Raw genomic sequence first — 27,525 nt, forward strand, 5'->3', positions numbered from 1 at the left:
CCTTCCACGCAGCAAACTCTAATCTCCACTCTCGACTCTCTCCCATGCCGCTACTGCCCAGCACGGGTGAGTTTTGATTTATAGCAGTTGGCCTTCCACTCGCTAGCCACTGCCCAAGCTAAGGAATGGAATGAGTATAACTCGGCTTGATTCTCCCTCCCATAGTTGAGACTGGTAGAGTTCAGGAAACTCTCCAGGTGCCACCCCGAGAAGGATTTTAGTGTTGCTGTGTCTGATTTCCTCAATTAGCTTGTTTTTTTCCCACCTGGGTGTCTGTACTCCCCTCTTCCAACAAGACTTTTAAGGACTAGGATCCACATCTGAATTCATGTCTGTGACTTGCCCAAGGTCACGCAGCAGGCAAGTGGGTGGAGCTGGGATGAGAACCCTGGTCTCTCAACTCCCAGTCCCGTGCTCTTTCCACTAAGCCACACTACAAATAGTGAGGTCTTGAGCATTTTAGTAAACCACTTAGTGGTGTTTCAATTAAACACTTTTTAATCCATCAATCATATTTATTGAGCACTTACTGTGTGCAGAACACTGTACTGAGCACTTGGGAGACTGCAATATGAGTTGATACGTTCCCTGCCCGCAACAAACTTCTAAACTAGAGACGGTATTTGTTAAGCACTTACTATGTGCCAGGCACTTAACTAAGTGCTAAAGCAGAGGCAAGTTCATCAGGTTGGACATAGTCCCTGTCCCACACAGGGTGCACAGTTTTAATTCCCATTTTTCAGATGAGGAAACCGAGGCACAGAGAAGTGAAATTACTTGTCTAAGGTCACACATCTGGTACATGGCAAAGCCAGGATCAGAACCCAATTCTTCTGACTCCCAGACCCATGCTCTTTTCACTAGTCCATGGTGCTTCTCAAAACACTTAAAGTGGTCATGTTAATAATGACAATGATAATAATTGTGGTATTTGTTTAGCCCTTACTATGGGCCAAACACTGATCTAAGCACTGGGGTGGATACAGGGTAATCAGGTTTTCCCACATGGGGCTCACACTTTCAATCCCCATTTTACAGATGAGGTAACTGAGGCACAAAGAAGTTAAGTGACTTGCCTAAAGTCACACAGCAGTTGTGTGGCGGAGCCGAGATTAGGACCCACGTCCTTGGCTGCAGGTTGTCTGGCATGCTGGGTGTTTGTGCTCACAGAGCTTCTGCCACGTCCCATCAGAGACACAATTATGGCGGCCAATCAAACCACGAGGAGCAGTTTCACTAGAGACACTAGACAAATGTATGATCATCAAGTTTCCAGAAACCTAAGAAAGAACTGCGGTTGGGATTTATCAAGGGGAAGGCCCAGTGAACCGAGGATGTGCAAAAGTTGGGGGTGGGGAGGGAAGGGGAAAGGCAGAAAATGCAGAGAAATGGGGACTGAGATCCAGACAGAGAGAAACAGAAGAAGAAATGGAAAGACAGGCAGAAGAGACTGGCAGAAGGAGAGAGAGAAAGGCTGACAGGCATATAAGAAATGAAATTAGTAGTCCCTCCTATTTTTTCGATCAATTGATGGTATTTGTTAAGCTCTTACTGTGTACAGAACACTGAATTTAGGAGAGTACAATACAGCTCTGCACATAGTAAGTGCTCAATAAATGCAATTGAATGAATTGAATGAATGAATATAATATTTTATAGACACTATCCCTGTCCTCACGGAGTTTACAACCTAGAGGACACTGTCAAAGAAACCTCTGACAAGAAGCAATAGGCTCAGGTCCTCTCCCTTCTTTTCCCTCTCAATTCCAAGGATTGAGAGGAATGGGGAAATCAATCAGTTGTAATTATTCAGTGCTTGCTGTGTGCAGAGAACTGTGCTAAGCACTTGGGAGAGCAAAATATAACAGAGTTGGTAAACAGGTTCCCTGCCTATAAAGGGCTTACAAGCTAGAGGGGGAGACAGATATTAACATAATTGAGTGAATTATTGATATGTACATAAGTATTCTGGTGTTGAGGGAAGGGTGAATTCATTCAGTTGCATATACTGAGAGCTTACTGTGTGCAGAGCGCTGTTCTAAGCACTTGGAAAGCACAATTCGGCAACAAATAGAGACAATCCCTACACAACAACGAGCTCAAGAACAAGCGCATGGGTGATGGAGAAGGGAGAGGGAGAAGAGGAAATGAGGGCTTAGTCAGGGAAGGCCTCTTGGAGGAGATGGGGCTTCAATAAGGCTTTGAAGGTGGGAAGGTGGGAAGAGTCTGTCAGATACGAAGAGGGAGGGCGTTCAAGGCCAGAGGCAGGATGTGGATGCGAGGCTGGTGGTGAGAGAGATGAGATCGAGGTACAGTGAGCAGGTTGGCGCTGAAGGAACAAAGCGTGATGGCTAGGCTCTAGTAGAAAATCTGCAAGGTAAGGTAGGAGGGGACAAGATGATTGAGTGTTTTAAAGCTGATGGTGAGGAGTTTCTGGTTGGATGTGGAGGTGGATGGGCAACCACTGGAGATTTCTGAGGAGTGGGGAAACATGAACTGAACATTTCTGTAGAAAAATGATCCGGGCAGCAAAGGGAAGAATGGACTGGAGTTGGGGAGAGACAGGAGGCAGAGAGAGTGACCTCGTTATTTGTTCTCTCATAACTGAAGATGAGAGGTGGGGGAATGGAGGGAAGGAGGAGAAGACAGTCACCTGCGCAGAATGGCCTAGTGAAAAGAGCATAGGAGTCACAAGATCTGAGTTCTAATTCTGAGTCTGTCACTTGCCTGTTATGTGACCTCGGGTAAGTCACTTAACTTCTCTGGGTTTCAGTTTTCTCATCTGTAAAATGGGGATTCAATATCTGTTCTCCCTCCTATTTAACTGTAAGGTCAATGTTTGACAGGGATTGTGTCTGACTAGTGTCAGAAAGGAAATTATTGATTTAAAAAGGAAACCAGATTGAGAAACACCATCACCAGTGTAAAGCAGTTGGATAATTGATTATTCTACTAGTTTTCAATAAAAGTATTTTCAATTTTGCTTGGAGTCAAATTCATCTTTTTTCAGTGGCAGATTGCTCTACCTGTTTCATGAGGAAGCTTGTAATTCTGCTTACGCTAGTTGTGGATCACACTAGGCTACCTGACAAAATCATCAGAATTATAAAAAAACAGAGGTTATTTGCAGCATTATTTTTTTGTAGCCTGTTGGGTAAAACTTTAATAAACACACAGTAAGGCCCTGATAAGATTACATCTTTGCACATTTCATATTAGAAAACTATTATTTTTTTTTTCTCTAGAATGGAATCCTGATACTATCAGATGAGAATGAAGTTTCTTATTGGGCTTCACTCAGGCTGGAGAAGTTCCGGTATCTTCATAATAAATTGCAACCTGGTCAGTGGCACAGACTATGGGATTCTATTTTGTCCACTTGATATTAGCAGTAGATTAAGTCAATGTGGCTTATTTAAACTTTTTAACCCTCAGAATTCCAAGGGCGGAGAAGTGGCATCTTCTCAAACAAGTTTCACTAGGGACATGTTGACAAATTAAGTAAAGAAATGATAGAACAACTTTCAATTCACTTCATCAATTCCATGCACTGGATGTGTAAATAACAATCTCACGACAAGAATATGCACCTATAACTTCCCCTTTATACTGTAAGCTAACTGTGTGCAGGCTACATGTCTACCAATCCTGTTGCATGGTACTCTCCCAAATGCTTAGTGCGGTGCTCTGCACAGAGGAAACGCCAAATAAAAACCTTTGATGATGATGATAACTCCCAACCCAGCCAATGGATACTCAATAAATGCTATTACTAGTCCTATTCTTAAAATATTCTCCCTCCAATTATCATAGAATCACAGAATGTAGAACTAAAATCAATTAACCAAGTGCATTTATTGAGCACCAGCATTGTCTGAAGCACTGAACTATGTATTTGAAGAGTAAAGCAGAAGAAAAACGCACATTTCACATCTTCAAGGAACTTACAGATGAAAGTGAGAGACGAGGCAAACAAAAACTATTCACAAACAATACATGTAGGAGCCTATAGCAATTAATAGTGCGAGTTTATCAGGAAAAACAGCAGATATGATAATTGATTATACAAATGAAAACAAAAATGAAAATATACAAACACCCATAAGTAATGAGGATAGGACTACCTAAATGGGAGACTGAGGAGGTCACGTGGTCCAGCCCCCTTCCTCTGAGGAACGAAAGCCAGGACAGATGATTGTGTGAGAAGATTATATGATAGGATGCATGGATCTACTGATTTTACATACAGCCTTGCTTTTGAATATACAATGAGACAATCAGTCCTCCTGGATGAGGATTAACGAAACGGTAATAGGGGAATTAGCATTTTTTTGCACCCTCCTTTCACCAAAAGCTCTTAGGGGGTCAAGCACACAGGTTAAATCTCAGAAAGGCTGGAGATTTTTTCTCCCATTTTAACGTTAGGAACCAAAGGAGACATGAATCCAGAAATCCAGAGCTCTTGCTTCTCTTCCCTGACTGACATATGTTCATCTTCCATGCTCTCATGATATAAAGACACCCAGAACAGCACAGCACATGACGGAGAGCTCTTTACATCTTTCTTGTCAAAGGCCAATGCAATCCTTCCCTCTTTATTTTATTTTATCATGCCAAGATAGAGTATTTTACTGGGCTTCAGCACCCCTCTTAGAGGCTCACAAGAGTGGATGGATAGTCATCCATTTTTCTGACATAAAGTGAAATATCTCAGTAGACCTGTTAAGTCTGAGCATCAAAGATTGCAGAGATAACGATTTTCTTAGGAAATTTAAGTTTCTTCTCCCCTCCAGCTGGAAATGATGCAAGCTTTGGTTTTCTAGAATCATTTCAACATTCTCACGTTCTTTGAATCAACTGATCCTAAGAAACGTGCCTGGGACAGTGGGGAAGGGAAGATCGTAGGTAATAGAGTTGTCTGTGCATTTTGGATCCTCAAAGAATTTTGGAGCACGGGTCACGTTAGTTGAGGTCCTCTACTTTTGTTCATTTTGACCTGCTCTCTCTCAGTTCTCCTTTGCTCCTCACTTACTACAGGTTTTCCCGGGAATGTGAGGAAAAATGTAGAAGAGAATGCATGGCAATAGGACATTTAAAAGTCTGTGGTTTTTGAAAGTGACGGAGACTAATTAGGAAGTCCTCATTAAAACTCAATTATCGTAATCATCTGGTGCTTCTTGGCCTCTTCTTTCAACTTCCCAGAATGGTGAATTGATAGAGTGTTTGATGATGGACAAACGAAGGATCTAGTGTAATCCGTGGCTCAGTGGGTACATCACCCTGATTCTATTTAGTTGCCAATGTTTTTATGAGATGTTCTTCCCCTTGACTCTATTTATTGCCATTGTTCTTGTCTGCCTGTCTCCCCCGATTAGACTGTGCACCCGTCAAAGGGCAGGGACTGTCTCTATCTGTTGCCTACTTGTACATTCCAAGCGCTTAATACAGTGCTCTGCACATAGTAAGCGCTCAATAAATACTATTGAATGAATGAAGAGCCCGGGTTTGGGAGTCAGATGTCGTGGGTTCTAATCCCGGCTTTGCCACTTATCAGCTCTGTGACTTTGGGCAAGTCACTTAACTTCTCCGGGCCTCAGTTCCCTCATCTGCAAAATGCGGATGAAGACTGTGAGCCCCACGTGGGACAACCTGATTACCTTGTATCTACCCCGTGCTTAGAACAGTGCTTGGCACATAGTAAGCACTTAACAAATACCAAATTATGATTATCCATCCAAGAGTCCCTGCACTTGCCATTTAAACTATTATCCAAGTTCATTCCTTTTCTCCCGAGACATTTCAGCTTATGTCTGAGGATGGGTAACTATCCAGCCACTCTCAGGGGCCTATAAATACCGGTCACTCAGGGTGGATATTTAATAAACCAACCTCCTCCCCTCAGCAAATTGTATCCCTCAGCAGAAAAGCACTTGGTAGGACCCTCAATTAAAGTGGCCTCAGCCTAAAAAATTACCGCCCGAAACAGGATTTCTCTCTTCTATACTCCTCAATGGGTTGCCTTTCCCAAGGGGTATCAAAAGGCTGCGGGTAAGATTAGAGCAAAGAATTTCAAGTTCAATAGCATGACATACCCTAGGCCTAATAGAAAGAAAGGTTATAGAAACTCGCCATTTTCATCTCTTTAAGAAGGGGACAGCAATAGTTAATGGTTTATGAAGTGCTTTTAAAGTACCCAGTGTAAAGCACGGTGGAAGGGTAAGGAATTATTTAGAGTGCACAGTCCTTAAAAGCATAAGGTGAAATGAGAGAAAAATCCGACTTTAATTACATAAGATACACTCATCTCTTTCAATCTATAGAATATTGCTTTAAAAAAAAGTCCCCCTGAAATGTTTAAATTAGAGGTTGAGAAAAATTGAAGCAATCTGGGGACAGAAAAAAGTTATATGTTTTTCATAACATTCTTTTCTTTGCTGGAGAAAAAAAAAGCAGCGGTTTCCATAGCAACAGGTATACCACCTGGGTCCTCCGAGATGTTCTGAAAATGAAGGGACATAAACTGCAACGCCAGGTGACTGAACTTTCAAATTTTTCGTGAGATTTCCCGAGACAAGAATGCATTTAATTCTTCCCAGACTGTTTTAGGAGACACAGACCATTCTCGAGAAATGAATAGGCAAATGTAATAGTGTCTGATCCAATATAATAAAAGTAAAAATATCTCCTAACGTCTCCCCTGCTCCCCTCCCCATCCCGACCCCTGCCTCTGACTATGACTGCAAGAGAAGCAGCGTGGCTCAGTGGAAAGAGCACGGGCTTGGGAGTCAGAGGTCATGAGTTCGAATTCCGGCTCTGCCACCTGCCAGCTGTGTGACTGTGGGCAAGTCACTTCACTTCTCCGTGCCTCAGTTACCTCATCTGTAAAATGGGGATTAAGACTGTGAGCCCCACGTGGGACAACCTGATTCCCCTGCGTCTACCCGAGTGCTTAGAACAGTGCTCTGCACATAGCAAGCGCTTAACAAATACAAACAAACATATGACTGTAGTGGAAAATGCTTTTGCTTAAGACTTTTTGTTCATCAGAGAATTGAACAATATTTTAGGAGTGGGACAGGCAAAAAGGAAATCAAATACCTGGATATAGGAAGGAGACACAGATTTCAGTTAATTCCAAATCTGTCTTTACTCCTGCAGGCTCAGAAATAGGTGAGATGATAATAATGATAATACTAGAATAATAATGATAATAATGCAATAATAAAATATCCATATTTGTTAGTACAGCGTTTGGCACATAGTAAGCGCTTGACAAATACCAAATTATTATTATCCATCCAAGAGTCCCTGTACTTGCCATTTAAACTATTATCTAAATTCATTCTTTTTCTCCTGAGACATTTCAGCTTATGTCTGAGGATGGGTAACTAAGCACTGTGCTAAACTCTGGGATAGATACAGTCAGATGAGATTGTATCTGATCAATCCATCAGATTACAGTCAGATTTCACAGCAGGTAGACTGCAGAACTGGGATTAGAATACAAGTCTCCAGACTTCTATTTTTCTATTAAGCCGGGCTGTTTCCCTTGACGTTTCCCATTATAATGCATTCTGTCCCAGGTCAAAACAGAGTTCTGAGGTTTATCCCCTAGGAATTAGTCTTTACTTGGAACTAGCTTCTTGAATAATGGCTCAATCAGTTACAGATAGTTTTTCCAAGAGTTTTCCTCCCTTTTTGCAAACTTCCAGATATCACCAAAGGTTCCCACGTTTTCAGGCCAGCAAAAAGGCACCCTCTAAGGATGTCATTACATTCAGAATGTTTTCTTTGTATTCAGCCTGGGCCCTGGGGCTCTAACTCTTGGCAAAGGGTCACTCAGTGTAGCTGCATCTGGGTCACTAAACTCCTAAACCTCCAACACTTTGAGTAAGAAATGAAACAGGGTTCCACTGCTATCAGACCATCTAGTTTGAGACCTTTGGTCAACTTGTATAAGAAGAAGAATTTCTTTTTATGGCATTTGTTAAGCACTTACTATGTGCCAGGCACTGTACTAAGCTCTGAGGAGATACTAGCTAATTAGGTTGGACCCAGTGCCTGTACCACAAAGCGCTCATAGTCTCAGTCCCCATTTTACAGGTGAGATAATTGAGATAAAGAGAAGTGACTTGCCCAAGGTCACACAGCAGAAATCCAAGGAAATATGCTTTCTTCATATCGTCTTTGGAGGCTTTTTTTCCCCCAGCACAGCCCTGTTGAAACTCCAGAGCCTCTTATTTTTACTGTTCCTGTTGGAAGGGAATCCCCCGTGGCCAAACATACACATCACTTGCTTTGGTCGGTTGGTTTTCCTCTGCTTATTCCCACTCCTTTTATTGGTCTGTCTGAGGGGAGTGTGGAAGCCGAGGTAATCTAACTGCTACTCTCCCTTTTTAATTTTTGAATGAGCACCACTATAAAAAGGAAACAAAAGATGTATAGTTGACTTCTTCTGCGGTAAATCCCCTAATGAGCTTATGACCTAGGAGAAAGTCTTACAAATATGGGTGACACAAAGGGAAAGAGGCAGAAACTCCTAGTGAGGGAAGGAGAAAGAGAAGGAGTAAGGGGAGAGGGATAGACGGGGGGGTAAAGAACCAAGGAATAAGAGATCAAGAGAGAAAGGGGAAGAGAGAGGAACGGGAAAGAGGTGAGACAGAGTAGAGGGGGAGAGAGAAGGAAAGGGTGAGAGGAAAAGAAGGAGATCATGTCCTTATGTTTTTTATGTATTTTATGTATTCTGTATTTGTATTTTATGTATTAATCATAAAATTGACCTCTTTGATGGTCTTATTCTTGTGGCTGGTTGGCCGAAGATCCTTATGCAAACAACAATCCATTTCACACTGAGAGGGTGTAAAAATAATCCTGGGCTTTTGAATTTACTCCATGCAGAATGTGTTTCTGATTTTGAATCTGCCTTTTGGAATTAGTCTTCCTGGAACTTCTCCTCAAAAAAACAACAACAAACCAGTATCTGATTGCCAGGGCCACAAAGCAGGGAGGTCAACTGATAGTTTGTTCTTTCAAAATTCCACTGCTATACCACATTATTTGAGACTGAACTTTACCGATTCTTCAGAACAATCGTCCTGTCTGTCCTTCTTGCATAATGAAGACAACAAGCCACCATTCTGCTAATATTTTTAGCCCGCTGAAGTCCCACAGGGTGGGATTCTGTTACAGTGAGAGTTCATCAATGCTGGTGGAATGACTGTATCTTATCAATTCATTGCTGAGGATTCTGTCTTGCCATTTTGGTGTTGAGGCCTGAAAAATGACAGTGATGAAATTTCTCCAGAAACTGGATCTGCCTTCTGTAGTAGGTAGAAGCCTCACAAACTAAACATTACTGCAGATTATATGCTCTCAGTTTAGTATGAAGATATACACCACACTGTCACTCCATTCTGCTCTTCACCCAAAGAACATAAAGGCCATCATATTTTGCTTTTGCTTTGTTTTTTTTTGCCTGACTATTGTGGGACCTCCATCTGGGTATCAGGATTCAGTGAAAATGAAAATTTGTGGTTAGTGACAGTCTTTGATGATGAAAAGGGGTTTCTTACTGTTGGTTAGTATGCAACTTTGGTTTTCTTCCATTTTACGGTCAAACCACAGCGTTGCCTGCCTCTGAAAAGTGGTTCAAAATTACCAGTGTAACGTCTTTGTGAATTTGCCTCCAGAGCAAAGTCATCAACATTCAACAACTGCTAGCTAACTGTCCCAAAAGACTTTCAGTCTGGGTTGTCCCTGACTGAGGCTAGGATCAACCTGAAAATGACTTTAGCAACCACCACTGCATAGAATTAAGGGTATAACTGGGATCTTAATTATAGATTACATATTGTATTACGTGACCAGGCAAAAACTAGAGAGAGAATAACTGGGAGTGAGTTTACTCATCCTTAAGCATCCTTATGCAGACTTGTATAAGCTGATTGTATTTTCCAAGTGTCCAAACTCATTGGGAAAAGCCAAGGATTCCAAAATGCTTCTTATATTATGGGCAGTAATAAATGTGGAGAAGACATAGTTAATGTGGTAGAAAATGGTATAATGCCATGTTGCTGCAAAAGTGCAGCATTAGTTTGCTTATCTCCTTTATTAGCAGTGATAATAATCATTATTGGTAATAATTAGAATTAATAATAATAATAATAATGTTGGTATTTGTTAAGTGCTTACTACGTGCAGAGCACTGTTCTAAGCACTGGGGTATATACAGGGAAATCAGGTTGCCCAACGTGAGGCTCACAGTTAATCCCCATTTTACAGATGAGGTAACTGAGGCACAGAGAAGTTAAGTGACTCGCCCACAGTCACACAGCTGACAAGTGGCAGAACCGGGAGTCGAACCCATGATCTCTGACTCCGAAGCCCGGGCTCTTTCCACTGAGCCACGCTGCTTCCCCTCAATAATAATTGTGGTGCTTATTAAGCTCTTACTATGTGCAAAGCTCTGCGCTAAGCACTGAGGTAGATACAAGATAATTAAGTCAGGCACAGTCCTTCTCTCAGATGGGGCTATCAGTCTAAAGTAGGGGAGAGCAAGGAATCAAAATCCCCATTTTAGAGATGAGAAAACTGAGGCACAAAGCAAATAAGTGCCAGGATTAGAACCCTGTCCTTTTACTCTCAGACCTGTGATCTTTCCTGCTCCTTCCCTAATTTTACACAGCTACAAATATTTGGGATTGCAAAATTATTTTCATCCTGGAGCATCATCCATGACGTGCGTGCCCTTTACAGATTTTTGACATTCTGATACGCTTCACGTGATCCTGCCCTTTTCTCAACCACTTTCTGGGCTTTGCGAAAATCAGAGTGGCGGGCTTAGATAAGGGGCCTGTGGCTTAGGGCTCCTGGATTCAACTCTGACCTTGTCTTCAGCAGCATCGTCAGCAGCAGCAACAGCATTTACTGAGCACAGACATATGAAGAACGCTATATGAGATGATCAACACGACGAGGTCTACTTATCCCTCAGCACAGCCTCCCCTCTTCTGCTTCCTCGAGGGGAAGAGGGCCAACGTCTCAAGAGGGTCCTCTTTCTTCAATTCCCTCCCCCTGGCTAGGCATGAAAAAAGAGCTCTGTCCTTGGCACTATTTTAAATTTGTTTTATCGTACTCCCCCAAGCATTTAGTACAGTGTTCTGCACACACCGATTGACTACAGTGCCCTGCCCTAAGTGATGGGAAAGAGTATATGAGGAAAATTAGAAACGGATCCTATCCCTCAAGGGGTTCGTAGTCTGTGACTATGGAAGGTCGGGGAGGGCGGGAGACATCAGGAGAAATGAAACACTGAAACATTAAAATGGCAAAAAGGAAAAGGAAAAGGACACATGCACAATTCACAGTGGGGACTGAGACTGTAAGTCCCATGTGGGACAGGAACCGTGTCCAACTCGGTTTGCTTATATCCACCCCGGCACTTAGTACAGTCCCTGGCACATAGTAAGTGCTTAATAAATACCATCATTATTGTTGTTAAAGTTAATAGGGACCTGGAGTTAGAGAAGCAGAATGAATGTCTTCTCATGATTCCGAGCCCACGGTAATGGCTTTACAGCCACGAGTCTTATGGAGGTTATCTGAGACTTTTTGCTACATTCTTGTTCTCATTCCTGCCAGGGAGGGGGAAAGCAGGATGGGACATGGTCTCCACGATGATGCAGAGGGGATCTGGCGCTGACCCTAGGTAGTAGGGAGGGAAAACAGTTAGCTCAGTCCCAGCAAAGGGGACTGAGAGCATGCAGGGAGGGGAGCCTCCAAATGCCGGATGTTCGGTTCAACTCTGGATGTGAAGAGGGGCAGAGAAGGCAGAGCAGTGGCTTTTAAACCACACCTGGCATGCACAGAGAACAGCAGAGGCAAGCAGAGAGTTTCTCGGCCGTGGTGGCCCACGATTTTTTCTATTTACTGTTGTATTGTACTCTCCCAAGGGCTTAGAACAGTGGTCTGCACACAGTAAGCACTCAATAAATACAACAGAATGACTGAACGAATGGTGGGAGGGCCGAGGACACGCAGGGAGTGTATTTCACTCAGCTCTATCAGCTTTACTGTACTCTACTCTCCCAAGTGCTTAGTACAGTGCTCGGAACAAAGTAAGCACTCAGTAAATACTTCTGATTGATTGGGTAGTCCCTAAATGAGTAATATGTGATTCAATAAATAATGCTGTCGCTAATGCGAACGAGGCTTTGTCCTCTAGGAGCTTGCAGTCCGATGGGGAAAGCAGGTCAGCTCATGCTCTCAGACAGAAAATCCCCAATCTGGTCATGTTCCATCTCCCTGCCAAGAACGCTTTGCTCATTTGGTGCCATAGTCCTTTGTGTCAGTAAAGTCTTATCTTTGGCTTTTGTTTTCCTGAAGAACATTTGCATCGATTTATCATTTCTGAAAGTCAGTCACATATCTGATAGGCTCATTCATCTTGCACTGCAAAATCCATGGGAAGTGCTCATTAACAACTAATGAAATTAAACTAATTGGAGTGTGATACTCTGCTCCCTGATGCAATATCACTGATGTGCTCTCTTTCAGTCTTTGAAAAATAAAAACCACTTTTCTGATGTTACCAGTGTATTAAAAAAAACAAAAAAACCTTTATCATGGAGTTGATTATTTGCAATGTTCTTTAGTAAACACTATAATTGGCCTTGATTTCAATAGATTGTATCTATGTTATTTACTAAACCAGAGTCAGACAGGCATATTCCAAAGAACAGAATTACTTTATTGCCACAGCCGGGAGAAGGCTATTATACCTGCACAAACAAAGTACTTACAAGGTGTTCATTTCCTCTCTACTGGTAATTCACTGTGAATTGTGGCCAGGCTTTCAGACTGGAAAATAATCGGATATAATCTGAGACCATAATAATCTGTTGGTGACTACTATTTTTTCAGGTACATGAAAGGCTCATGTGTCAAAGAGCAGCTCTCCATTTCCCTAATTCAAATTTCCTCAACAATATTTCAACCAAGAGCTTATTCCAAATCAGTTAAAAGCAACCAGAGGTGGTGAAAAAAATTGCCAATGTGTCACCAAGTGAATCTTTTAAAACAAGAGAGAAAGTTGAATGGAATCGGAGCATATATTAAAAGGAGGTTATTTTGCACACTCTCGACGTCACATTCACACACTTGGTTCCTTTCGTATAGGCAACGTGGTGTCCGGGGGAGGGGGCCGTTGAAAGATTTAAGTATTAGTTCTCTGTCAGATAAAGAATGTAAGAACAAGGGAGGAGTCCCGCATTACGAGAACTTTATGTCCCATTTATTGCTACAGATGGAGTTGGCATTATAAGCGATAGGAAAAATACTTTTAAGCATATATTAGGACAACTGACAAGCAGCATCACTTTGATAAGAAAAGATGAATGCAAAGGAAGGCGGAGGGAGAGAGCAAGAGAAGAACGGTGATCAAGCAACAAACTACTTCTACCTCTTTTCCAAGAAAAGATAAAATTTTGAGTTTTGAACTTCTCTCAGGGCAAGAAGAATACATTTACTACGACAAACTGAAGTTAAAAAAAACTCTCCCAATGTAATGGGCAAATTAAGTGGCAAAAATAATCTGGTTAAAATTTAATCAGAAAATGAATTTTAGATATTTTGGAAAAATTAATTTTTAAAAAGTCTCTCGGTGAAATGTAATCACAAAGTGAATTTCGGCAGTTGGGAAAACTGAGTGTCAAGATTTTTAAATGTCCCAAATTCACAGTCAAGACAAGTAGCAAACTCTCTCTGCAGTGCTCTATTAGAATCTGCATATTTTTGCCTGGTGGAAAATGAAAGAACAGACAATTATCTAAAGCAAACCCAGATCTAGGTAAGGCTTTGATAACTTTTGCCATTTTTTTACATTACAGGAATAGGAACTGAGTTTCAGGACCTGAAATTTAAATATCATAAAACAGACATTCTGTTTTCTGCACCTAGACGTTTTCTGCGTTTGAACTTGGTTTTGCTCAGTAGTAAAGGAGAGCTGAAATATTTCACTCCTGCAGGTTAAGTGAGCAAATTCAGAGCAAAACCTCTTCCAGCAGCCACTAGCTTGATTATGTATGATTATGATTAATCATAATCAGTCAATTGTATTTATTGAGTACTTACTATGTGCAGAGCACTGTACTAAGCACTTGGGAGAGTACAATACAACAGAATTAGCATACAAGTTCCCTGGTCATAATGAGCTTGTAGAGTTTAGACTCTGCTAGATTTGTGATTTGGTTGTGGTTTAAGTCTTCCAGTCTTCTTTTTTTTAATCATATTATTGAAAAGCATTTTTAGGCATTCACTTAAGGGTGGTGAGGGGCTTGGGGAACTGACCACAGCCTCAGAAATAAAAGTCTGGTCCACAGAGCACATATCTTAATTACATCACCAGCAGCTCTAGTCCTACTCGGGTTGCAGATATGGGTCCTCCCTACCCGGCCACGAGAATGAGATAGTTGTGTTTAGGGCCAATAATTATATTTAAGAGATAATGGTTTAGTTAATCTGCAAGACATGATCTCTTTTTTCAACTACTTTTGCCATGAAGTTATATTTTAATATGAATGGAGTGTTGTTGCATGGCTTGAGGCAGAAAAGTAATCAGATTATCCGATACAGCAGAAAACTGCATGATATCAATGACAACGAGTGAAATTCAGTGTCCCCCTGTCATATTCTGGGCCTTAGTGATTGATACCCCTAAAATAGCCTGAATAAAACCAGGAAGGCATTAATATGCACTGAAAAATGACACAGAAAACACCCTCCAGATGATCTGATGAATAGCTTAGATCCACAAATCCCTCCTCTGTCCTTCTAGTCCAAAATGAATTTGGAGCAAACCCAATAGCATTTAGGAAACACACTCTATTTCTCTCACCTGCTCATACCTGCCTTCACACAATTTTCACTTCATGGCTGCCTCTAATGATCAATCTCTTTCCCCCTATCTTTTTCTCTCTCAATCTAGCATCTCTCTCCTCATCTGTCTTCTGCTGCAGTCCTTGGATATAACAATTAATGATGGTATTCACTGAATACTTACTGTGTACAAAACACTGTACTGAGTTCTTGGTCTAGTACAGTAGAACTTGACAGGGTTGGTAGGAGCAAAAACAATATGACCTATTGGAAAGAGCACAGGCCTGGGTTCTAACACTGCCATTTTCCTCCTGTGTGACCTTAGGCAAGTCACTTAACTTCTCTGAGCCTCATTTTCCTCATCTGCAAAATGGGGAGTCAATCAGTTAGTGTTCTCCCTCCTACTTAGACGCTGAGCCTCATGTGATACCTGATTATCTTGTACCCACCCCAGTACTTAGTTAAGTGTTTAAAAAAAACCACAGTAATTATTATTATTGCCATTAATAGTAATAATAATAGACATGTTCATTCATTCAATCTTATTAATTGAGCGCTTACTGAGTAAAGACCACTGTACTAAGCACTTGGAAAGTATAATTCGGCAACAAATAGAGACAATCCCTACCCAACGATGGGCTCACAGTCTAGAAGGGGGGAGACAGACAACAAAACAGAACAAGTAAATGGGCATCAATAGCATCAACATAAATAAATGGAATTATAGATATATACATATCATTAATAAAATAAGTAGGATAATAAATGAATATATCTATATACACAAGTGCTGTGGGGTAGGGAGAGGGGTAGAGCAGAGGGAGGGAGTCAGGGCAATGGGGAGGGGAGGGGGAGCAGAGAAAAGGGGGGGGCTCAGTCTGGGAAGGCCTCCTGGAGGAGGTGAGCTGCCCAAAACATACATACTTACTATCTCTTCATAATCACAGAACACCCTTCCCTCCATGCCCTGACAAATTCGGAACAACTGATTTTCAATAGCGTCCAGCCCCCCGTTTGTAACCTTTACCCAGCTGGTGGACTGGGCCAGTACGAGAAATCAAATATTCAATCTATCACCAAATCCTGTTGGTTTCACCTTCACAGCACTACTAAAATCCACCCTTTCTCTCCATCCAAACTGCTCCCATGCCTATCCAAGCAGCACTTATTTAGACTTTAGTCCGCCTCGACTACTGCCTCTGCCTTCTCACTGATCTCCCGGCCTCCTGTCTCTACCCATTCCAATCCATATTTCATTCTGATGCGCGGATCATTTATCGACAAAAACGTACAGTCCACATCTCCCCGCTTCTCAAGAACCTCCAGGGACTGCCCATCCACCTCTGCATTAAGCAGAAACTCCTTACTATCAGCTTCAAAGCGCTCAGTCGCCTTGCCTATCTTACCTCACTTTACTAATTTCCTACTACAGCCCAGGCTGTAAACTCCTCTCCTCTACCTCCATCTTACTGTGACCTGATCTTGGCTATCTCATCCCCAACCCCTTTCCCACATCCTCTTCCTAGCCTGGAACACCCTCCCCCTCCGTATACACCAAACTACCACCCTCTCCAGTGCTCTGCACATTGTAAGTGCTCAATAAATACCACTGATTGATAAACAGAGAATGCGATTTCAGATTGCCATGGCCTTCACTTTCTCAGAGGGTTCAGTCACACCTGTCTTTCAAAGGTATTATTTACCACCAAATAGCCATGACCCCTTTGAAGGATCCTAGCACAGCTAAGCCCATGAAAGGTAGATTTATCTGGAAAAATATTTTGCACATTACATAATATTAAGGGACAGACAGGCAGAAATTCTCTCCCATGGATCTAATATTCAATTGAGTAAACAGTTGCCTGTAGATTATCTCAGCAATTTAAGGCAGACTGTGAATATCAAAAATGACATCTGTATCGAAATACATAATTGAAGCCGTCCCCGGCTGGGTTGCTGTTTTCCATGAGCTCTGATTTGGAGACCGTTCCAGGTAGCAATTATCAGGCTGGATGGCAGCCCAGGAGACCCTCTCAGCATCCGCTCCTGCCTCTTGCCACCCTGCCTTCAGAAAAGCAGTGTGGCCAAGTGGACAGAGCATGGGCGTAGGAGTCAGAGGATCCTGAGTTCTAATCCCCACTCGGCCATTTGTGTGTCGTGTGACCTTGGGTGAGTCAAATCACTTTTCTGTGCCTCAGTTACCTCAGGTGTAAAATGGGGATTAAGACTGTGAGCCCCATGTGGGAGAAGGACTGTGTCCAACATGATTTGCCTGTATCTATCCCAGTGCTTAGGACAGTGCCTGACATATAGAAAGCATTTAACAAATGCCACAATTCTTCTTATTTTATATTTTATTATAATTATGATAATAAAAGCAAGGGCTCCATCCAATCACCAGCCCTCCACCTTACTTCTCCTCTGGTAGCACTTATATACAATCTCTAAACTCTGTTCCTTCCCCGTACCTGCCATTTATTTTAGTGTCTATCACCCCAGTGAACTGCAAACTCCTTGAGTCTAATCTATGGTATTGTATTTTCCCAAGCATTAAGTACAATGTTCTACACAGATTCTCACTAAATACTATTGAGTGATTTATTAACCTGATATATATGTATATATGCATAATGTATGTATATATGAGAAATCAGGTTAAATCCCAGTAAAGGGGAGCCTTCTCTACTTGTTGTGATCAACAGAGGTTTCAAGGTTCTACAGTGGGGAAATAGTCAAGCAGATACCAAACTTAGAAAGACTAATAGACAGTTAATCAATAGGATTTATTGAGCAGTTATCCTGGGCAGAGCACTGTACTAAGCACTTAGGAGTGTACAGTAGAGGTAATAGACATGATATCTTCCCCTAAGGAGCTCATATCTAGCAGGGGAGACAGAAAGCAAAATAAATTATGGGAAGGAGTAAGAAGCAACAGAGTTTAAAGATTTGTGTGGAAGTGCACTAAGAGTAGAGTTAGTACACAAGTAATCATCAGGGAAGGTCCCCTGGAGGAGATGAGATTTTAGAAGGGCTTTGAAGATAGGGAGAGCAGTGGTTACCAGATGTGAAAAGGGAGGAAATCCCAGGAGGAGGGAGTGGGTGAGCAAGAGGAATGGGCCACAATAAGGCGGTAGGGAGAAAGTGAACATCTTTGATTACCCCCAAATTCCCTGTGAGTTTCAGCTAAAATTCCTCAGTGTCCTAGATGTCAGATAACCCATTTCTGTATTTCTACATGAGACCCATTCTCAAGCAGTAATGACTGCTTTAAGAACTAATTTCTACCGTAGTTGCTATTTCACTCAGTATTAATCTAGTTCTTAGAATTCTGAGGCAAAACCACTTTCACTCACATGATCCTTTGGGAAATCGTTTGCCCAGGGCTCTTAAAGAACGATTTTTATTTAGCAGTGGGAAAATGTGCCTCACATTTAAAACCAAAACAGGGGAAAACATAATACAGGCATCTTTGTGATTGAGGGGCTAGTTAGACATTGTCTCTCGAGGATTTTACATCTAACTGGAAGGATGGTTGGAAAAGAATCCAGAAGCTGTGAATATGGCCCCTGATGCTCAGAGTCTTGAAAGAATGCCATTTCATTTGAATGGAATCTAAACTCCAGAGCGATATCCAGTGAAATAAGATGACTGCTCTCTCACTAAGCAAATATCGTGCGGGGTCCTGAGTTGACCTTTCAAACATGGTCCTAATTCCAGGAAGAATTTTCATTACATTGGTCACAGTGCAGCAGTTCCTACTCCTATAATGATCTCCAGTTTGAGTGTCTGGGGGATTCTTATTAATGACAATCAATTGATCCTGTTTGTTGAGCGCTTACTATGTGCAGGGTACTCTGCTAAACACTCGGGAGAGTACAACAGAATTAGCAGACACATTCCCTGACCATAAACAGCTTACACTCTAGAGATGACCTTACTAATTTGCCATTCGTCCTTAGTTTCCTATGATCCTAAAGATTCCATGAGTTTCCTTAACTTTATTTCATTGAAAGAATGCAATAATTGTATTTTATCTCTTCTCGTTCTTCAACCTCGATACTGCGTAGGTGACCTACAGTCAACAGAATCCCTCAAGAACGCCAATACCCTACCCCAAGTTCCAGCCAGCACTTTCCAAACTTATCCGGGTCATGGGACTACCAACGCAAGTCCCAACACAAGTGATATTGAACCACTCAAACCACTTCCCTCCATAGGTTCATGGGAATCCAGTGAAGCCGGGGAGAAGAGGAGGGAGGCGGAGAGCTCCCGAACCAATCCAGGAAATCCAAACAACAAGAAAACCAATTACCTCAGGATGAACAGATCAATGGTGGAGTTGTAGGCAATGGTCACATATGCACTAATCACCTCTCCTTGCTTGGCAGGCTTCGACGGCAGCCAGATAACCACGTCACCATCCAGTCGGAGCTCGATGAGCTGAGAAGACTCCGGGTTCTGATAAAGGGCAACGGTGCCAATCCTTTGCAAGTGGGATGTAGTTTCCCCCAGACCTTCCTTCCCGGGACGGATTGCATTGCCCTTCCTTCCATCCTCGGTGGTGCACTCTCCCTTCTCGTCCCCCGGTTGGATGGTGTAGTAAAGTTCCACAGGACTCCCTTCCGATTGGCCCGGGGCCTTCTTCCGCCCGGCGACGACCGTCGGGGGGCTGAACCAGCCGGACAGGAGCTCCAGCTCCACGACGCACAGGCCGAGGTCCCCGGCCAGCCTGCAGCTGCCTCTCACCTCCCGGGTCTCCCGAAAAGCGAACACCCTCAGGCAAGGCAGTCTTTCTGCCATGCTGTAGTCGTCCCAATCCCTGCCTGCGATGTAGAACAAGATCTGGACTTTGGGCCTGTTCGGGTAAATCTTCTCACTCAGGATGTATGCCTTCAGCTTCCAGTTAAAGGTAAATTTATTGGTAGAGCCAAAAAAACTGGAAGATGGCATCAGGTCAGGAGGTACAATTTGTTCAACAGAAAACGGTCCGTAGCTAGCGTTCAACACGGGGGGGCTCTTGGCTTTATAGGTGAAGAATGACTCGACTCTGGATTGCAAACTGGAGTTCCTCATAAAATCCTGGTTGGCTTCTTTGAGAAAGAATGAAGTCTCAGCACTAAGGATGTGATAGCTCACAGGTAGATACGTCGGTAGTGACGAAAATCTCTGTAAAGTGTCCATGACTCCTCGGCCCTCGATTACTGTGAGAAGACAAAGACGTGAAAAGAATGGTTAACGTGTTCTTTAAAAGCTAACGTAGGTCATCTGGCCATTTATAGATAAGAAATAGAAAAATATTCCCTACATCTCACGTTTCTTCTGGAAATTCTCTGTTCATTATTACGGTATAGGATCTGTGGAGGAAATATTGGTTAGCCTCCTCAAAGACAAAACTGATAGATAAATGAGGTAGATATATGGATACGATCTGTCCTCGGTAAAATGCCCATGGATACGTGGTAATATCCAAGTTGGCAGTGCTCCACCTTTTGGGATGATGACAGGTAAAGTTTGGGAAACAGTGGGATAAATGAGTCTCTCATCCCCATTGCGGAATTCTCCGTTCAGAGTCATCGAGGAGGTAATCAAGCCTATTTATCGAGTGCAAACACAACGGCTGAATAAACAGGATTCTTAGCCACAAACCAGAGGACATCCTCATGGAAGCAATGTGAAAAGGTCTGCGGGACCTCAGCCTTTTCAGAGTCACTTATGGATGTCAACAGTGGAGGAGCTGTCGTCTTTGAAAACCATTTCATCCTGCATCTACTTGACTTGAAACAGAGCGGTACTTTTCCCCGTCATGGATCCCTCTCATCCTTCTCTGACTGGTCTAGACATTCTCACCTTTCTACCGAAAGCGGTCTGGGCTTAACAAGCAAAACTATGTTTTCAAAGTCAAATGTGCATTAAGCTCCTACGGCTTACAATGCACTGCCTTAAGCAGTTGGAAAGTAGAAAGAAAGCGACACATTACCAGTAGACGAAGAGCTTGGACTCTAATGGGAAAGGCAGAAATAGGCTTATTTACAAAGTCATCACAATACATGGTGGAGACCTCAATGGAATAATGAAGATGATGATTATGATGATTTGTTAAGCACTTACTATGTTCATTCATTCATTCAATAGTATTTATTGAGCGCTTACTATGTGCAGAGCACTGTACTAAGCGCTTGGAATGAACAAGTCAGCAACAGATAGAGACAGTCCCTGCCAGCACAGTTCTAAGCACTTGAGGAGATAGAAGGTAATCAGGTTGTCCCACGTGGGGCTCACAGTCTTAATCCCCATTTTACAGATGAGGTAACTGAGGCACGGAGAAGTGAAGAGATTTGCCCAAAGTCACACAGCTGACAAGAAGCGGAGCGGGGATTAGAACCCATGACCTCTGACTCCCAAGCCTGTGCTCTTTCCACTGAGCCACGCTGCTTCTCTAAGCGTAAACAGATAAGTGATTGCTGAGGATGGATATACGGAAGTTCATGAGTACTGGAGTACCATCGTCATTTTAGCGCCTCCACTTCAAGAGAGAGAAAGAGGGGTCATCTCAGTTCCTTGCCAGTCCAATTCTGAGTCTGCTGAGTGGGTGCTGGCGGAAACATCACCAGAAATTCCTGGGATGTCCTTGTCCTCCCAACGTCAAGAGTCCTTAGGTGTTCCCGAACAGAGGGACAGGGTGGATTGGGTAGATGCACCCAGAAACTGTGATTTCCGGGATGCAAGAGGTTAAGGTGACCCAATTTGCTAACGTTGCAAGGCTGATTAGAGAGCCCATCCCCTTTCAGGCAGAGGCTCGCAAATCCGCCAACAAACACTCATTCATATAGGGTAAAGGATGGATAACTCTTTTCTCTTCCCCTTCTCAGCCTTCCTCCCACTCTCCTTCTGCCTCGGCCTTTAATCGCAGCACGCACACAGTATTCAGCATATTGGGAAGGCTCTTTCAGACTCAGCTCTCCAAACCCTGCTAATCATTTTCACTGCAGGGCACTGGCTAGCAGATCAAAGTTAGTTTTTGCACTGCAGCCAAACAGGCTCTGCTGCAAAGATTGCTTTTTCAAAGAAATAACGTTCCCTTCCCCCATCACCCCCAGCCCAGAAGCCTTCTTCTTGGGTCACTAATTGCAAGGGCATGTTTGCACCTCTCTAGTTAAGGTTGTGTCAGCATTTCCATTGAAACCCACTAGCTTTAGAGCCTTAGAAAAACCCAGGCATTGAGAACTTGGCCAAGATTAAAGCTCGCCAGGCACAGCTTTGGCTCGGGATTTCTTTTATTTTTTTTCAAGCAGTGGCTGCTCAGCTCAATGTTGTTTCTAATATTTTCGAAAAGGCCACCTACAAATAATTAATTCGTACGGCGAATGCTTTTCTTTCAAAAATAAACAGAGGGATTTAAAAATTCGGACCCCAGTGAATGATTAACACAGGGGTCCATTTGATCAGGCCTAGGACTTTACAATGAGAACAAAACTCAGTCCAACCTCCCCAAAGCCTTGTTCGTGAGGTCAGGCGACGCAGAACAGTAAGCATTTGTCCACAGAGCCTCTCGGAAAGGATTCCCATTGCAGCAAGAGCATCATGGCCTAGCCACAGGAGTACTAACCTGGCAGTCAGGCAATTGCTTGCTGCGTGACCTTGGACAAGTCACTTCACTTCTCTATGCCTCAATTTCCTTACCTGCAAAATGGGTATAAAATACACATCCTCCTTCCCTCTTAGAGCTCACTGTGAGCAGGGACTGTGTCTGCCAACTTGTTATACTGTACTCTCAAAAGCACTTAGTACAGAGCTCTGCACACAGGAAGTGCTCAATAAATACAATTAATCGATTGATTGACCGTGTCCTATCCGATTATCTTCTATCTACCCCAGCACCTAGCAAACTGTTTGGCACACAGTAAGCATTTAATACCATTATAATAACTGTGTTTATCAATTTAAACTCTCGATTTATTCACTTTTCATTTGTTCACACTCTGCAGGTATTAGCTGCATCTGTTTTTCTTCCTGTTCCCACTCTGAAAATAATTTGTTTCTGCCTTTTTGTACACTCCTTGAGGGTAGGGTCCGGGTCTTTCATTTCTTTTAGATCCTCCAAATGCCTAGGTCTGTCCCGAATTTGCTCAGAAGGGTTGGCTAATAAATATGATTGAAAGGAGAGTCCAGATGACTGCGGAGAGTCACAGTGAGGATTCACTGTACTGTCCCAAGCACTTAATACAGTGCTCTGCACAAGTGCTCAATAAATATCATTGATTGATTGATTGAATTAGGGAGGGAGTCCCTGGAAAAAACCTAAAACGTCAGCAAACGATGTTTAGGCCACACCAAAGGAAGGTTTGTTAATGAACGAAACGGAGATCTATGAAAGGCTTTGCTGGCTTTTCCCCTGGAGAACTACAAGAATAGCATGAACGCTCAGCTCTCCAGTTACTCTAGGAAAATACCTCTTGGAGTCCCTTCCTGTTCTCTGCTTCTAAAATCCTATGGGATCCTTATAAATAATCATCAAAGAGGGCACCATGAGAAAACCACCATAGAAATCAAACAGTAATTTAACCAAATCCAAAAGCCAATTCGTCTCAAGACTACATATGGTTGCCAGGAGTCAATTCTCCGGTACAACTCAATTAAATGCTTTTACACCACCAAAAAAGGCAATGGTTTGTTTCAGAAAAGGATTACTATGCTTGAAAAGAAAACATACGTTTTATTCCAAGGACTCAGCTTAATAATGAGGACACTGGCAGCTACATCACCCTGCAATAGGGATAACGTTGGGAAAGATGGCTGATTCTCTGGGGATGAGAGAGATTCTCTCCCCACACAAAGAAATGCTGACAGTTATCACAGAGAAGTTAGGAGACATGACTTTGAAAGGACCATTTAGGATGAAATACGCCTGTAGCCAATCCGTTCACTAAAATTAATATTTAAAACTAAGAAGTGCATTTCCTGCAATAAGGAAATGTTGTTAACCACCAGAAGAATCATAAAACAACTGCATTAAATCTGTTGAAAAAAATTCCAATGAATAACCTACCGTCATAAGATCACCCGCACCATCTGTGTTCTTTAAAAACAGCAGCAATAATGTCTATTTTACACACTCATACGTCCCCGGGGGCAATATTTTATGTCTTTAATCAAAAAGAAGCATGATAAGAACATGCCCACTTCCACTGTGATACTCTCTTAACTGAGTCACACCTTTATTGGAAAGTTGTCAAACAGTTGATAGAACATCTAACAACTGAGATCTTTAATTGACCCTTTCAAAGAGTCTCTTGCCCAGGATAAGTGCCAGCAGTTGCTGAGTGAGCTAGAGTGACAGCTCTGAGCCTTCCAGGATCAAGGCAGTCTTCTAAAAAGTTACGTTAGGTTGGGGTATATAAATATGTGGTTACATGCAATTAACTTGGAACCCGTTTTCATATAAAATGGTGTGGTTTTTAAATTCAAAGATGCAGAGTGTAGGTGAGTCCTTGCCTCCTGTCTCTTCCAGTTCATACTTCAGTCTGCTGACCGGATGATTTTTCTGCAAAAGCGCTCAGTCCATGTTTCCCCCCTCCTCAAGAACCTCCAGCGGTTGCCCATCCACCTCCGCCTCAGACAGAAACTCCTCGCCATCGGCTTTCCATCTCGCAGCCGACCTCTCAGACACAACCTGCCTCTGGCCCGGAGCACTCTCCCTTTTCATATCCAACAGACAATTCCTTTCCCCTTCAAAGCCTCATTGAAGGCCCACCTCCTCCAAGAGGCCTTCCCTAAGCCCTCATTTCCTCTTTTCCAACTCCCTTCTGCGTTGCTCTGCATTACTCCCTTTACTCACCACCCCACCCAGCCTCAAAGCACTTATGTATATATCTGTAATTTATTTATATTAATCTCTGTCTCCCCCTCTAGACTGTAAGCTCACTGTGGGCACGAAATTTATCTGTTATATTGTGTTGTAGTCTCCCAAGCGCTCAGTACTGTGCTCTGCACACAGTAAGCATTCAATAAATGTGATTGATTGACTCTGACAACAAATATGTCAATCGCTCAGTGGTATTTGAGCAATAACCGTGTGCAGAGCACTGCACTAAGCACTTGAAAAGAGTTCAACAGAAAGTTGGTAGACACACTCCCTGCCTACGAAGAGCTTTCAGTCTTGAAAGACAGATATTAATAAATATAAATACATAAATATCCTTTGTCAAGGTTACAAAGAGAAGGAGACTATAGGGAACATGATACTGACCGTGAGCTGGAGGTGTAGGGAACCGGGTGGTGGGCCGAGAAGGAAAATGGTGCCATTTCCAGCACCTTAAGAGAAGCCAGGATTCCCTGTGGTTTGGAATTATGGGGACATTCAAAATGGCTGCCCTCTTTGCTGACGCCAACTCCCAGAGCATTAAGGGAGGTAGAAAGGCGTGCAATAAAATATGGCACCAGGACACACTGATCCTTTCATCACTCCACTCCATGCCACACTACTCTACCACTAGCCATGAGTCAGTCAGTTAACTGTATTTATTGAGCACTTACTGTGGGCAGAGCACTGTATTAAGAGCTTGGGGGAGTAGAAAAATAACAATAAACCAACACATTCCCTGTCCATGATGAGCTTTGCCCAACATAGAGGATGGATTGGAGATTGGAGACTGGAGGTAGGTGGTCAGAGAAGCAGCGTGGCTCAATGGAAATAGCCTGGGCTTGGGAGCCAGAGGTCATGGGTTCTAATGCCGGCTCTGCTGCTTGCTAGCTGTGTGACTTTGGGCAAGTCACTTAACTTCTCTGTGCCTCAGTTACCTCATCTGTAAAATGGGGATTTAAACTTGAGCCCCATGTGGGACAATCTGATCACTCTGTATCCCCCAGCGCTTAGAACAGTGCTTTGCACATTGTAAGCGCTTAACAAATACCACCATTATCATTATTATTATCATTCATCCCCAGCAAAGTGCCCTGACCTCTATATACTCTGTGAAATAATTAGACCAATCATCTTCTCTCCATGGCACATGGTGCAGAGTCCTCCGTTCCACCTCAAACCCAATCAATACCCCACAGATCCCAAGTCATAGAACTGCATACAACTGGTGGCCCAACAATGAATTTATTCAGATTTCCTTTTTTTTTTTTATGGCATCTGTTAAATGTTTACTATGTGTCAAACACTGTACTGAATGCTTGGGAAGGTACAAGTGAATTAGGTCTGACACAGCCCCTGTGCTGCACAGAACTCTCAATCTAAGTAGGAGAGACAACAAGCATCCTCATTTTACAACTGAGGAAACTGAGGTTAAGAGAAGTTAAGTGACTTGTTTAAGGTCACACAGCAAGACACTGGCAGAAGTCCTTCTGACTCCCAGGCCTGCTGCTCTCTTTCCTAGGCCTCGCTGCTTCTCCGATTTCACTTTACCTTAAAAGGGTCCTCTCTCTTTCAACTTTTTGGGAGTTTAAGGCCCCTAAATAGTGTTCTGTTTGGTAAAATCAGCTGCGGTTTTAAATAACTTTGCCGGTGTCTGAGTACTAAACTGAGAGCATCCATATTTAGCATTCTTCTTCTTTTTTTGTCTTATGTTGCCATTTACCTTTCAGAATACTGCTATTTACTGCATCACTTTTCTATTTAAGTGAATTCCATGGTAATGCCAATCAATCAGTGGCATTTACTGAGCACTTACCGGGTGCAGAAAACTGTGCCAAGCACTTGGGAAACTACAATACTGTAGAATTAGTAGACACAATCTCTACCCACATGGACCTTTCAGTCTTCAGGGAGAGACATATATTAAAATTAAATTCAGGCGGGAGAAAAAATAGAGTATAAGCATAAGTACCTAAGTTCCGTGGGACAGGATGAGTAAAAAAGTCTTCAAAGGGTACACAGTTTTGGGGATTGTGAGATTGTTGGTTTTTCTGCTCTCAGGAAAAGCCTACAAGAACCTGTTACCTAAATGGATGGGCAAAGAGGAAGAAGTAATAATCTGGGAATAAAAGCTCTAAACACTCTGGAAAGGGAAAACCCGAGTCTTAGACAGCACTAGCCGAGGGGCAGTTCCGGAAGGGCCTCAGATACGTACTGCCCAAAGGCTGGAGTTACGAATTAAAAGCTTTGTAGGGATAGCCAAGAGGCTGTCTTTTAATATATAAACTGGCCCATAAACACATAAATGAGACCCTCTGGATGCTAGAATTGTGGAATTGATTTCCCTTGAGTCCAAGAGTTTGCCAGATGCCCTTGCAGAAAACAATAAGGTATTCCATTTCCTGACAGAGGAAAAAAATGGAGGAAAATGAAGGTGTTTCCTCTTATTACACTTGCAACCCGCTGAGCATTTGGGTACTCACTCCGTCATCCCTTCCCCCTCCCCCCTATCATTTATTAATCAATCAATCAATCATATTTATTGAGCATTTTCCATCTTCAGAGCACTGAACTAGGCACTTGGGAGAATACAACAGAATTAGCAGGCACGTTCCCTGTCCATAACAAGCTAACGGTCAAGAGGAGGACACAGACATGTACATAACCTTATACTCCAGTGCTTCCCCTAACTGTAATTTACATTACTGTCTATCCCCCCAACTAGACTGTAAACCTCCATGAAGGCAGGGGTTGCGTCTATTATACTGTACTCTCCCAAGAGTTTACTGCAG

At 42.7% G+C, this 27,525-nt stretch overlaps 1 protein-coding gene across 1 annotated transcript in view; it reads right to left on the reverse strand.

The window, feature by feature from the left end:
- The window catches only part of LOC100077095 (transmembrane protein 132C), a 427,350-nt gene that overhangs the window by 270,561 nt on the left and 129,264 nt on the right, over positions 1–27,525 (reverse strand). The window contains exon 2 of the mRNA XM_029058125.1: positions 19,187–20,075. Within this exon, the coding sequence (XP_028913958.1) occupies positions 19,187–20,075 (889 nt within the window). The remainder of the gene's footprint in view (positions 1–19,186; positions 20,076–27,525) is intronic.

The sequence above is a fragment of the Ornithorhynchus anatinus genome, chromosome 2, assembly GCF_004115215.2.
Source record: "Ornithorhynchus anatinus isolate Pmale09 chromosome 2, mOrnAna1.pri.v4, whole genome shotgun sequence".
NCBI lineage: Eukaryota > Metazoa > Chordata > Mammalia > Monotremata > Ornithorhynchidae > Ornithorhynchus > Ornithorhynchus anatinus.